The 14,835-nt window shown below is 40.4% G+C and overlaps 1 protein-coding gene across 6 annotated transcripts in view; it reads right to left on the bottom strand.

Annotated features, from left to right (window-relative positions):
• LOC147024710 (phosducin-like protein 3) overlaps positions 1-8,137 on the bottom strand; it is a 60,302-nt gene extending 52,165 nt beyond the window's left edge. For 2 of the 6 annotated variants that reach the window (XM_085884886.1, XM_085884885.1), the window contains exons 1-2: positions 7,762-7,835; positions 7,510-7,649 (exon numbers count right to left, since the gene is read on the bottom strand). In XM_085884886.1, the coding sequence (XP_085741012.1) occupies positions 7,510-7,557 (48 nt within the window). In that variant the 5' untranslated portion in view covers positions 7,558-7,649; positions 7,762-7,835. Of the gene's footprint in view, positions 1-7,498; positions 7,650-7,761; positions 7,837-7,991 lie in introns of those variants that run through there. The other 4 variants (XM_085884882.1, XM_085884884.1, XM_085884881.1 and 1 more) reach the window with 4 other exon arrangements.
• Between the last annotated feature and the right edge of the window lie 6,698 nt (positions 8,138-14,835).

Genomic DNA, 14,835 nt, shown 5'->3' on the forward strand with positions numbered 1-14,835 from the left:
GATGTTGTCATTTAGGTCATTACTACAGGATGCCATATTTCTTTTACAAATATAATTACGGTGGAAATGTTATTAATCCCCCTTCCCCAGCCCCAGCTACCACCATCTCAACAAGTACATATTATAATCGTATATAATTTGAGAAGTGTCTGTATGTTTGTTTGCTTGTTGATGGGTTTGTTTACAAGAAAATTAAATGTGGGAGGAGGCCATTAGGCCCATCAAGCCTGCACAATCACACCAATATCTCAGTACCCCTCATCCTATCAACTTCCAATATAATATTTATACGAATATTAATTTTTCCAATAAAGATACCAAAATTAATTTTAAAATTATCTCCTCTTTCTGCTCCTACTACCTTTGCAGAAAGATTATTCCATGCATTTACTACTTTGAGTGAAAGGCCTCTGACTTACAATTGCCTTAACTCTCTTCTTCATCACTTTGAAACTGACCCTTGGTCCTGTCAGTGTCCATTATGCTGAAACACCTCTGCACTTATTTTGTCAATACAACACTTCATTATCTTAAACATCTCTATAAGATCACCTCATAATCGTCTCCTTTATAATGTGCTTGCAGGGTACCCACCTCCGATGTGTTCGTAGATGTCTCAATGCAAATTAGCAATTTTTTGGAGTGTGTATTGATAGAAACATGAATTCAGCATATATCTTCAGTGAGCAGATATCGCAGTGGGTGTAGCCAGTAACCTTCGCAACCTCGTTACATTCCATCAGCTAAGATTTACAATCCATGCTTGTTGTACCTCCTCCTCCCCCCCCCCCAGTACTGCTTGGGAGCGAGGGTGAAATTATGTACGTTTAGCTGGGAAACTGATTTCGGCACTTTTTGAGCCTTCCACCTGACCAAAGATAACCAAATTTATTTTCATGCCAACCGATCACCTTGAGGCACCTTTTATCTTGGAACACCCTTCGTGTCCAGATTCATTGAAGAAAGAATGCTCCAGGCAGCTTACCAACACTGAGAGGTTTGAATCACTTTTCACTTTGTTTTAAAAGTCCAAGAGCAATGATAAAAATCATGCTTTTCCATTTAAAAAAAAACACACCATTGCGCCAGACAGTGAAAAACCAAACGCCCATACCCCTTCCAGCGGAGATAACGATGGGCGGAGCATAAATATGCATGAGGAAAAACATGAATATGCATGAGGCAAGATATGAGTGGAACATAAATATACATTTTACATTCAAACTTCGTTACAACGCACCCATCCCTCTCCACATAGCACCTTCAGCCCCAATCCACCCCCTCTCCCTATACTCCACATAGCTTTGCTTTTGGCAGTTTTCATTTGGTATTCCTTATAGCATTTCATTCTGGTTTCCCATTTGAGCATCCATGAATCAGTAAACAGTTTCACTTTCCAACACCAGATTCGCTTTGGGATATCAGTTTAGATTCGTCATTGAAACTTGTGATGCAGCGTGAATGATGCACTAAAGAGCTCATGAAAAATGATTTTCGTGGGGGGAATTTTTTTCAATTTTTTAAGCAAGGAGTTTAAAGTGTCTTAAGGGCCCCAAAGGTCGTAAAGGGGTCTAAGGCAGGGGTTGCCAACCCAAAATAACAAGAAGAGCCGTTTTTTCAAATTTGGTCAAAATGCAAAATCACAAAAGATGCAATGCATGTCACCCATATTTCAAAAATCTAGGATCACTGCTCACCTCTAACCTCCACTCATTTGTTCCTCTTTTTCCACGTCTGTGGGACCAACTTCCACATCCTGTTCAACCTCATCCTTCTCTCCAGGTCTTCAAGGCAACTCTTCATTTCCATCTCCCATCCAAAACCACGATCTTTTCTACCCCTGTTAATTCCCCACGCCCCCCCCTCCCCCAACCACCAAGTTTTTCCTTCCTGAGTTTCCTTCTGTATCCATCTTGTCCACCCCATCCTTCCCTACCCCTCATTCTTGCCCACATACCTAATTTGTCCAAGTCTCCCTCTACTCTATTTTATCCTTCAACCCTGCTTTGGTGTTTCCTCCCTTTTTCTGCTGTTGCTTTTGTTATGTTCCATCCTGATCCATTCGGTGATCCTTCTCTCCAGGGTAATAAACATTCTCCACAAGCTTTGACTTGCAGACGAAACATTAAAATAAAACAGGAATCACACATACATTGATATATATATATATATATATATATATATATATATATATATATATATATATATATTCAATACATGTTCATAAACTTTTCATCTTCTATTTCATCACACTTTATACATTAGTGGTTCTCCCACTATTGGCCTGATAGTGTCATTTCTGAGTCTTCCTCCACACCGATCTTGTTTTTTCATTTTCTGTTTCTTACAATTCTATCACACACACACACACACACACACACACACACACACACACACACACACACACACACACACACACACACACACACACACACACACACACACACACACACACACACACACACACACACACCTGTAATACTGTACTTATCGGTACCTTTGAGTATTTTGAATGGTAGGATTTAATTACCTCCACCACCCAAGGTGAAGGAGGTTATGTTTTCACCCCTGTCTGTCTGTTTGGTAATGGCAAAATCAAAGATTTTTCAAGTACATTTGTTGGTTGCGTGCATTATTCTATCTGTCTGTTTGTCGCCTCCAGGTCAGAATTCTAAACCAATCGTCATGAAACTTTACCGAGTTGTAGAGGTAGTCTCAACTGAGAAGCCTTTTGATTTTGAGGTCAAAGGTCATCTTGAGGTCAAATTTCTGAAATCATCATTTTTCATCCGATTGACTTAAAATTTGAACAAGATTTGCATTTTGCATATTGCATCACTAAATTGGGAAATCAACTAAATATGAGGTCAAAAGGTCAAAGGTCAACTCAAGGTCAAACTTCTGAAATGATCAATTTTCAACTGAACAAAACGTCAATTTACATCCCATTAACTTGAGAGTTGAGCAAGATTTGCAGAGCCCATCACTGAATTTGGAAAGCAACTGCTTTTGAAGTCAAAAGGTCAGAGGTGAACTCAAGGTTGAAATTCTAAAATAATCAAATTTCATCTGAAAAATAGTCCATTTTCATCTGATGAACCTGAAAATTAAACAGCAATCCAGAGTGCATCACTGAATTTGGAAACAAACTATTTTTGAGGTCAAAAGGTCAAAGATCAACTCAAGGTCAACCTTCTAAAATCATCAATTTCAATCTGAAAAATAAGCAATTTTCATCCGATTGACCTCAGCTTTGTTTAAGATTGTGAATTTTAATCTTAATGAAATGGACAATTTCATGTATCCCTGGCAACCCTTGGAGAGGGGCATGGATTTTGCAAGTATGTGCTCTGCATGACGACTTTTTCTTGTTTGGTTGTTGTCTGTTTGTTTGTGTACAGGGTATCTCAAAAAGTTATAGATGGATCGGGCTGAAATTTGGTGGGCATGTTGGGTGTGTGACAAGGACGAATTGATTCAATTTTGGTAAAGATCCGAATCCGGATCTGGATCCGAGAATTTTTTAACGATTCCTCACCATTGAGAGATTGGGCCAAAAATGATATATAGCACGATATCTCAAAGTTGTGGACCCATTCGGATAAAACTTGGTGGACAGGTTGGGTATGTGACCATGACAAATTGATTCGATTTTGGTGAAGATCCGAATTCAGATCTGGATACGATAATTTTTAAAGTGATTCTTCACCATTGAGAGATTGGGCCAAAAACAAAATATCACATGATATTTCAAAAATTTATTGGGCCAGGTATGTTCTTGTGGATCAGGCATTACGTGGCAGAGCTGCATGCTCCACTGAGTGCCTTTCTGAGTTCAGATTGTTTTCATTCATATATAGATTGGGGGGTCCACAAATTTCCGTTACAAATTCAAATCATTATAAAAAATGAATGAAGTGGGATACAGTCATACCCTGATTTACGTTTCCCATTTTTACATCATTTTGCAAATACATCGTGAAGTTAATACCACCACCTGATTTGTGTTGCCTCAACTCACACTTACTAAAAGCCATAACGTTTTATTCTCAAACGTTTTCAGATCTTACAAGACTGATAAAGATGCTAGAATACAGCAATAAAGTACCAAATCAGGAGATCGTAACATCACCAAAAGAACTGCAATAATTTCTGTCGCACATATAAAACAAGAAGGGCAAGCAGTCGAGCGCATAGCTCCGCCACGTAATGCCTGATCCACGAGAACATATCGGGCACAATACATTTTTGAAATATCATGCTATACAGTACTATATCGTTTTTGGCCCAATCTCTCAATGGTGAAGAATCACTTTAAAAATCAAATAATCCTTGTATCCACATCTGCATCTGATCTCCACCAAAATCGAATCAATTTGTCATTGTCACAGACTCAACCTGTACAACAAGTTTCATCCAAAACCTTCACAACTTTTTGAGATATTGTGCCCTATTAGTTTAGCCCTATCTCTCAACGGTGAAGAATCAATTTAAAATTATCAGATCTGGATCTGGTTTCAGATCTTCACCAAAATTGAATCGATTCTTCCTTGTCACACACCCAACATGTCCACAATGTTTCATCCGAATCCGTCCACAACTTTTTGAGATATCGTGCTATATATCGTTTTTGGCCCGATCTCTCAATGGTGAAGAATCACTTTTTAAAATTCTAGTGGCCGCATCTGGATCCGGATCTTCACCAAAATCTAATCAGTTCGTCCTTGTCACACTCTGAACCTGTCCACAAAATTTCATCCAGATCCATCCACAATATTTTGAGATATTCTGCACACAAACAGATAGAAAGGGGTGAAAACATAACCTCCTTCACTTTCAGTGGTGGAGGTAATAAATGACTATTGTACTGGATATTGGATAAGAGGCATTGTAAAAGTGTTACCATAGAAATGAAATTAGATGTTATTCCTTGAATGGATGCTAGTGGATGTGCAGTTAATATCGCCGGGTTATTAAGTTATCTTTTGGTGTGTACCATCCATAAAAAAATGCCAAGTCATGCAAGGAGGAGGAAGAAGAGGTACCATCAACTTTAACCGCTTCCAGAATGTTTATTACCCTGTGCTCGCAAAGCGAAAAGTATGGTTCGGCATTTGGTTGCGTACGTGCGTACGTGTGGTGCACGTGCGTGCGTGCGTGTCTGCGTTTTTAAAATTCGTTTTCTCGGCAACTGGTGGTCCGATTGACACAAAATTTTAACTCGAGTGCCTCCGCCCGTATAATTTTTTTTTATTCATAATGATGACATCAGAGTTCACGCGGTGCAGACTCCATTTTGGAAAAATGATACACCTCTATATCAACCAAACTGCTCAATGGAAAAAATTGAATCATGGCTCATTGCCAAGTACTCCCAATGGGGAATAACATATGTTGATGATGATGTCATCGGTGCCTTAATTATGACGTCATAATTCGACAAGTACAACGCTTAACCCGATCAGTATGAAAAAAGAAGAACTCCTTTGCAACTGTTACTCCGATGGAAACAAAATTTTCAGAATAAGAGTGGCTCTTCCTATACAATTTTTTTTAATGATAATTATGATGTCATAGGTCACGTGTTACAGGTACCATTTGGAAAAATAGAAAAAAGTTGCACCTCTATATCTCTGAAACTACTCAATGGTAAAAATTGAAACATGGCTTATTGTCAAGTACTCCCCTTGGCGAATAAGATATGATGTCATCGGTACCTTAATTGTGACGTCATAATTCGACAAGTACAAAGCTTGATTTGATCAGTATGAATTTTATTTTTCTGCAATTCTTGGTCTGATTGGCAGGAAATTTTCACCATACAAGTGCCTCCTCTTGCAGAATATGTTAATGATAATTATGACGTCATCATTCACGTGGTACAGGTGTCATTTTGGAAAAAACTTCACACCTCTCCGTCTGAAACTATGCCATGGAAAAAAATTGAGACCTGGCTCATTGTCAACTACTCCCCATGAGGAATAAGATATATTAATGATGATGCCATTGGTGCCTTCGTTATGACTTCATAATTCAACAAGTAAAACACTCATCCGATCATTATGAATATTTTTTCTCAGCAACTGTTGGTCTGATGGACATAAAATTTTCACCATTGGAGCACCTCCTCCGAAATGAATGATAATCATGATGTCATAGGTCATATAGTACAGGCGCCATCTTGGAAAAACCGAAAAACATTGCATCTCGATATCACCAAAACCGTTGACTGCACAGGGTAAGTACTCTATGAAGACCATCTAGTTTTTATTTAAATATGTCTGGTAATTGTAATTTTGTATACGTTTGTGTACCTGAATATAACTGTCATTAACCTAAAACAAAGGTAATATCAAAGGTAAAAAGCAAAATATAATTGGTGAAGCGGCAACGTTAGGAACGCATCCCCCATTTATTCCACTCATTCTTATGAGAAAAATTGCTTCGATGTACGTCGCTTCGATATTCATTGCACTTTTCAGGAGCGCATCCCCGATGTAAACCAGGGTCGAACAATATAATGATGCGGTTTGATGCACGTGAAAGAGCATTTTTCAAAGTCTTATTGTCATGAAAGTGTCAAGATCATAATTTAGCATAAATAATCATCATCTTCGTCTCTATGAACCAGGCGACACTTCTCTTTCTTGTAGGTATGGCACTATGGCATGTGCAGTACATGTGATATCACGTGTCACAGGCAACACCTGGAAACGAAAAAAAAAAGTCAATCAAGCTCTGTGTCTGAGTCTGGGAGGTCGGTGGTTTGAACCCCGGCCAAGTCATCCCAAAGACTTTAAAGAAGGTACACGTTGCTGCTTCCTTGCACAGGGCCGGATTTAGGCATAGGCAAGCTGGGCAGTTGCCCAGGGGCCTCCACAACCAGGGGACCTCCACGTATTTCATGCAAAAAAAATTGTAAGGAAAAATGTACTTGTGAGTGCCTGAATGGTAGTTGGTAGTTAGTGGAACAGATATAAGATATTCATCTTATCTCATTCTCTATTTTATATCGAAGTTCAGATTCTTTGTTCTTGAAAAGTATACTTTATGGATGACTGTAAATATGTCTTGTCACTTTTTTAGTATTCTAAGGTAGGGTGGGCCTCCACTACTGAAGGCTGCCCAGGGGCCACCACATGTCTAAATCCGGTCCTGGCTCAGCATTTAAAACGGATAGAGCACGGACACAGCCAGAGGTCGGGAATAGCAGTGCAGGCATTGATGAACCGATGGTCTCCTCCTGCGTTGAAGTCCCTTATCAGGGAACTTGTATTATTTATTAAATTATTGATATCGTGTCACCACATTCACACTTTGAAGTTGCTTTAGTTGGAACCTCCTTATCATTATTACTCGTCAATAAACGACGATCTCAGTATGCTGATGCATTTTGTCGTCACTGACAATCTCTCGAATAATGTTTTTACCACATTTGGTAAAAAATATATATACAGGTATTTAATAAAACAAGCTTTCGATTTCTACCTTTCGTCACCTCCAACGTGCCACGAATGTCGTAAGAACATGGTGTCGAAGGAAAATCGATAACAACATGATCACTGCCGGAAAGCGAGGGACAGCCGACGTTTTGACCTTGACATCGAAGGCCCATCATCCGCACCTCGGTTTCTTGAAGCGGTTCTCGTCTGTTTCAGTCGATATAATCCATTGCGTAACAATATATTACACCCTTCCACATTGTCTTGCCGTCGGTTGGATAAAAACATGGGGTGACGGGAGGTGGTGGTGAACATTTACCTGCATGTCGGGGTCACCTCGACGTGCGTTCATAAACCGATGCTCGTGTGGAGATAAAAAGGCAAAATGACGTCTCTATTAAAAAAAACACACAAAAACAGAAATGCACACAGAAGTAAAAACAATGGAGAAGCAAAATGTTGGATAGAAAACTCTTTTTTCACACAAAGAAGGCAGAAAAAAAAATAAGCACAAAAGGAGAAAGACTTGAAAAATGGTGAACAACGAACCGCGCAAACCGACACGTTGCCATGGAGATTAATACTATGTCCCAGCATTCCTCGCGCCGTCGATGACTTCCGGTGTCATGGATGCCGAAGGTCGTTCTCTCAGCAAATGAATCAGTGACCCACGTCGACACAAAACGATTTCCGGTCGTCGTGACCCACACACCCCTATAAATCTCCTCCACGGACACCCTCGGTCCCTGATTTGTTTCATGCCGTGAACATTACACCTGAATGGAATCAAAATGCGTGCTGGTAGTGACTGGCACTGACTTGTTCATGGCTGGATATGATAACCAGACAATTACTGGAAGGCATGGATGACCCACACAATATGTAATGGAGAAGAAAGTAAATACCTATGGATTTTTTTTATATTTTAATGCTGTGAAAAAACATTGGTATATCACAGGTGATGAAAGTTGAAAGTTGTGGTGAAGTTTCATCACAACTGTGGATGTAGTTTTGGAGAAGAAAGCAAATACATATTTTGGGTGGCAACCCCCCCCCCATCCCCTTACACCCACTGAGACCCCCATTTTTTCATGTCATGAACAAAATTTGGTAATCATGGGTGATGAAGTTTGCAGTCAAGTTTCATCGGAATTGTGTTTGTGGTTTTGGAGAAGAATGCAAATACATATTTTGGGTGGCAACCCCCCCCCCCCCCACCCCCTTGCACCCACTAAGACCCCGATTTTTTTTTCATGTCATGAACAAACTTTGGTAAATCATGGGTGATGAAGGTTGCAGTCAAGTTTCATCAGAATTGTGTTTGTGGTTTTGGAGAAGATTGCAAATACATATTTTGGGTGGCAACCCCCCCTCCCCCAATTACACCCACTGAGACCCCCATTTTTTTCATGTCATGAACAAACTTTGGTAAATCATGGGTGATGAAGGTTGTGGTGAAGTTTCATCACAACTGTTGATGTAATTTTGGAGAAGAAAGCAAATACATATTTTGTGGGGCAACCGCCCCAGATACACCTTCAACCTCGATTTTTTTTATTTATTATTATTATTTTTATCGTTTACGGTTTGAGCAAACTTTGGCACATGTCGTGTGATGAAGGTTATGGTCAAGTTTCATCGAAATTGTGTTTTTAGTTTCAGAGAAGAAGTTGCAAGTGTTTTAAGGACAGATAAACAGACGGATGGATGGAATGACAGATGGACAATGCTCCATCCCATAAGTTCCATGGAACTGCATTCAAAGTGAGCTGAAAATAACGTTGGGCATATACCCGATACCTCAACATATACCGCAGCAGTGGCACTGTCTGCTGTACTGTGTGCTTGTATGTTCTGAACCAGTACTACTTTTATGTGGACTTGCACTACTGATCTGAGCTGTCTGGTAGTTGTCGTCGATGGACGATTCCTGGTCAAACTTCCCATTTGCAAATTCGTTGAGAATATCCCCCAGAGTCTGTCTGCGTTCTGTTGAACATCATATGAGCATACCACGGCTTCTAAACCTTTCTACCAGCCTTCTGGATGCATACACCAATGAAGACCATTTGAAGACCTAGGTCTCCTGTACTTCATCAGTAGCTCAATTAAAGCGACCTAGAAAGTTCGTTCTTGAGATTGATAATGTGCGTGCTCTCGCTCGAGCTAACTCGCCTCTTAAATTAACTGTACATGTTACGTACATGTCCTCAAAAATTGCATTCGCTGAGCATGTGGTGTGGCATATGTACTTACAGATGAGATCAATTTAATTTGTGTGAGCACGAGGCCTATAGAGACCGCAAAATAACTATTTGTCTGGGCTCCAGGCTCACGCGACAAAAATAAAAATAAAAAATGCACAAAATGTTTTAGTAAATTTTATAAAAGAGGGAACAAAAATAACCCACCAACATATGGCCGACAAAAAAGGACATGAGGATGAATGAATCTTCGTTTTTACAAGGATTTACAAGGAATTAAGGTGCATGAGGAGGCCATTCGGCCCATCATACCTGCACCACACCAATACCAGATTTAATCAATCCATTGATACCCCTTCCCTTCGTGTGCACCCTTTTTAGCTGGTACACTGGTACTCATTTCGCCAACCTTGGAAGGATGGCAGGCTGAGTCAACCCTGTGGTGTTGATTCAGCGGGTGACGGGACTTGAACTCAGGACCCAAGGATCCCAAGCCACCACCCGAACCGCAAAGCCAACACCAGGATCGTTTTTTATTTTATTTTCATTTTTTTAGATCTCGAGAAAATAACAGTAAATGTCAAAATAAAAGGAGGCGGCCATCAAAAATGAAGCCAATAATTTATTTTACTTGGCCTTATGCTTAATTTATCCCTATTACTCTTAATTTCTTTCCTTCTTCTTGTACGTGTATACGGAGGGGTAACCCCTACCCCCCCCCTCTATTGGACGTTAACCGGAGGGATCAGATATGGTGCCCTTCTTTGGGATGAGGCAGACATAGTCATGATTTCAGGAGAGGTTGAAAAGCTTCGGGAAAATAGGAGCAAGTTTGGGAGTGCAGCATTTGAGGCCAACAGCAGGAATGCCATCCAGACAATTGGCTGTGTTTGTGACAAGGGATAGCAGGGTCTGGTGAATTTTGTGAATGTAAAATTTGATGACAGTCATGAGGGAGTTACAGTAGATTGAGGAAAAGCAGTAGTTTTGTTGGAGTCATCCAGAATCGAGTTGGCTGCAAACTGAGAAGCAAAGGTGTTCGTTCATTTTAGATTTCAGAGAGCTGGAGACAGAGCATCAGTATTGATGAGGAGAAGGAAACTATGACTCACACAATTTGGTTGTGCATGGCCAAAGACCAGAAGACAAGACTGCTGCTGAGGAGAGAGGAGAGCTTGTCAGAGGTCTGCTGGATGAAGGTGACTTTGGCTCAGAGATTATACATTTGCAGTTGTTGCAAGCAGCCACATAATCACTACGACCTTCATGATTTGAATATTAAGCTTTATTTGCTTTGAGCAGGTGTTTTTTTTTTTTCAAGTAGACAATTATGAGAGAACCACTTCGCGGACGATTATTTTCCACATTTGTATGAGTGGGACATGTGAAGAGGCATACGTTCAAGGATGATTTCATTAATTTGGCCTGCTTGAATGTAAGGATCAGCAGAGAAACAGGAGTCTTGCCTGGCATAGTCTGCCAGAAATTGAAGGTCGTCGCAGTTGGCAGTCATGATATAAAATGATGTGTGAGGTACACTTAAAATACTGACAGTGCTGGAAAGGATACCTGGTGGTAATGCAGTCGTGATCAGAGGATCCAAGAAGTATATTCGGGATATTAGGGCAAAGATGAGGTTTGGAAGTCAGAAGAAGATCCAGTGTTGGAGTTATTGGAGTAGTCGTCAGGAATGTGGGTGCATTCAGAGATACTATAGGTTGGCAGAGATGACTGAGGAGAGCGAGTCATGATGATTTCACATGATGGCGAAGATTGTTGGATTTGCTCAATACAGGTAGTCTTCTTCTTCCTCTTTCGGCTTGCTCCCGTTAGGGGTCGCCACAGCGGATCAACCGTCTCCATTTCGCTCTATCCTCCACATCTTCCATTGACACTCCAACCACCCGCATGTCCGCCCTCACCGCATCCATGAACCTCTTCTTTGGCCTTCCTCTTCTCCTTTCTCTCCTGTGCACATGTCCAAACCATCTCAATCTCGCCTCTCTCACTTTGTCTCCAAACCGTCCTACCTGTGCTGTCCCTGTAATATACTCATTTCTTATCCTATCAATCCTCGTCACTCCCAACGAGAATCGCAGCATCTTTAACTCTGCCACCTCCAGCTCCGCTTCCTGTCTTATTGTTAGTGCCACCGCCTCCAAACCATACAACATAGCTGGTCTCACTACCGTCTTATATACTTTCCCCTTCACTCTTGCAGCTACCCTTCTGTCACAAATCACTCCTGCAACTCTTCTCCACCCACTCCATCCTGCCTGCACTCTCTTTTTCACTTCTCTCCCACACTCTCCGTTACTTTGGACAGTTGATCCCAAGTATTTAAACCCATCCACCTTCCCCACCTCAACTCCTTGCAACCGCACCATACCACCACCCTCCCTCTCATTTACGCACATGTACTCCAAATGCTCAATACAGGTAGTGAGGTATTCAAATATCTGCATGTGATTATAAAAGTTGGAAGAGCAGTTGAGGAAGGAGATAAATTTATTGAGATTTTATGAGAGAGACTTTAAGCCAGAGATCATGAAAATCAGGCTTGGGAAGCTCAAAACATGGAGACGTTAAGTAGCAAAGATATTGAAGTGGATACACCGGTTTGGTCAACACATTTGAGTATGAGCAAGAGTAACTTGTTCAGATCTCTTCAAGAGTTGTTACCACATGTGAGGTTGCTTCAGATTTGGACATGGCCAGAATAAATGGGGAAAATGGGTTCTGACAGTTTGTCTGTGACAGACTTCAGCAGGGGGATGTTGACCTATTTTCCAAAATGACAAAGTTAAAGTTGAATTTGTTTTCCAGAATCTGCAAAACTGTAAAGACTGCAGTTGGTGGGGAAAAGATATACAGAAATCCATAAGATATACAGAAATCTACTGCAAATGTTCTTTGTCATTGGAAGGGTTCAAAATATAAATCTTTAAATGTTGATGACAAACTGTTTGGGCCCATTGCCACTGCCATTTTCTACCATTCAAGGCTGTATTTTTAAGACAAACAAAGCCAATCTCTTTCATGCTCTGGAATAACGTTGTGAAAGCCCCACCAAAGAAATACCACAATGAAACGTTTTCATCATGGATGGTATGGCCATGATCCAGCAGCTGGATCCAAAGAAACCTGGAGACAGAGGCCGTGGCATGTTAGTCAACCTGACAGACTTCATCTCCATCAACTTGTGTCTGTGGAAAGTACCATTTTTGGAATAGCAATTAATGTATACATAGACAAATACCCAGATGTTTTATTTAAAAATGCAGAACGAGCAAAAAGAGCAGCCGGTGGTTCACAATATATCAAAGTATATGGACTAGCTCTTCCTCAACAATGGAAGAAGTTTCTGGCATGTGGTTCCAAAAGGGAAGAGATCATTGAGTATTAATGAGTGAGACTTCAAAGTCAAACGAGGGAAGAGAACGACGTGGGTTGACTGTCTCTGTTGTCCATTGTCCAATATGCAATGCCAATATCTGTGATGATGACAACCCAGATGGCAATGTCCATGTGAATGAGGTCTCAGAATTGAAGTGCGACCATAAGGAAGCAGACACTAAGTATTTCCATGCAGCCGATGCAACAAGGTCGTTTCTTTGGTGGTCAAGAGCACTGACACAGATGTTTAATGATATTAATATCACTGGCAAAAAAAATAACTTGCCAGACATTGCTCTACACAGAGAGAGGTGTAAACATCTTCTTTTTCCAATTACCTGGTCACCATCGCTTGTGTTGGTCCTATGAGAGATCTACCTGCAAAAAGCTAAGTTATCATTCCAGATTCTTCTTTGCTGCCATCGATTTTGGGTTATCTGTTTATGTCGATTGTTCTTCTTATTGAATGCTCACTCGTGTTTATTTTAATTTTTTCGTGCTTATTGTACTTATTTGGATTCTCCCTCTTTTGGGCCGACCTGAGGTTTTTTTTTCAGTATTTTTCCCCAAATGTTTCCCATACCCAGGGTATGTCTCCAATTATGTCTGTCCCATTATCCATCACCATCACTTTAATTCCTACCTTATGCATTCGATTTAATACAAATACAAATAAACGACAGAAAACGACTCTTTACTCCTCTTAGTGCACTGAATCTTATTCGAGGTTGTATGTTCATGAGTTCAGTTGTGAAGGTGATTTCCCAAACAAAGTTAGTTTGGCTCTGTACGTCAATAATAATCTGTCCAACTTGGCTTATTATGGCTTTCCGGTATTTCTGGTTTTGCCCATTTTTTTCTTAAAATTAATGACAATGTTCTGCCAAACCATTGGTAGCAGAGTGCACTGAGGCAGTCATGGTATGTGTAATGTTGATTCGACGTGAGAAACTCCTGGAACTCTGCACTGGTAAATTGGCTGCCGTTGTCAGTCAAGCGGTGCTCCAGCAGAACAAGGCACTATAACCTGTCTTGGTATGCCTCAAACTATTTAGCACAAACTATTTAGCAATAATAACCAGAACCGCAGACATTTGCAAGTGAAGGGAAATGTCATGCAAAAGGAAATGGCAGAGCTTTATTTGCATCCATCATATGAAAAAAATAACAAGATGTAAAATCTGTCTCTGAGCAGTCACCAATTCTCACATCTACTCGTATGTTGTGGCACATTTTATTTGAAAGAAAACATCATAAATCTCCTGAAAACATAAATTAAAATGAAAAAATTACCCCCGTGTGGGGGTGACGGTCATTTCTATAATGTTTTTTGCTATCATAATTAATCAATGAACCGTTGCCAGATATCTCCTAAAATGACAGACCAGATAGGTTTTGAAAATGGCGAATTTCACAACTTTAGTGACCTCGTGACCTTGACCCTAACCTCAAATCCGGAAAAAATATGTCGTTGGGTATCACTCATCGACCTCTACCGACAGACCAAATTTCATCAAGATCGGAAGTAAAAAGTTTTTTTGTACCGGGAGGTGTTTTTGACCATCTTCCAGGTTACGTGGCGGCCAAACGGGATGGAAATTCAAAAATCTGTCCAGTTAGATACAAGATAATATTTTTTACTATCATAATCAATAAACAGTTACAGAATATCTTGTAGAATGGCAGACTAGATAGGTTTTGAAAATGGCGATTTTTATAACTTACGTGACCTCATGACCTTGACCCTGACCTTGAACCCGGGCAAAAGTTATATCGTTGTGCAACACTCATCG

This window comes from Eptatretus burgeri, chromosome 6, assembly GCF_056783735.1.
Source record: "Eptatretus burgeri isolate ZD-2024b chromosome 6, Ebu_testis_v1, whole genome shotgun sequence".
In the NCBI taxonomy this organism is placed as follows: Eukaryota; Metazoa; Chordata; class Myxini; order Myxiniformes; family Myxinidae; genus Eptatretus; species Eptatretus burgeri.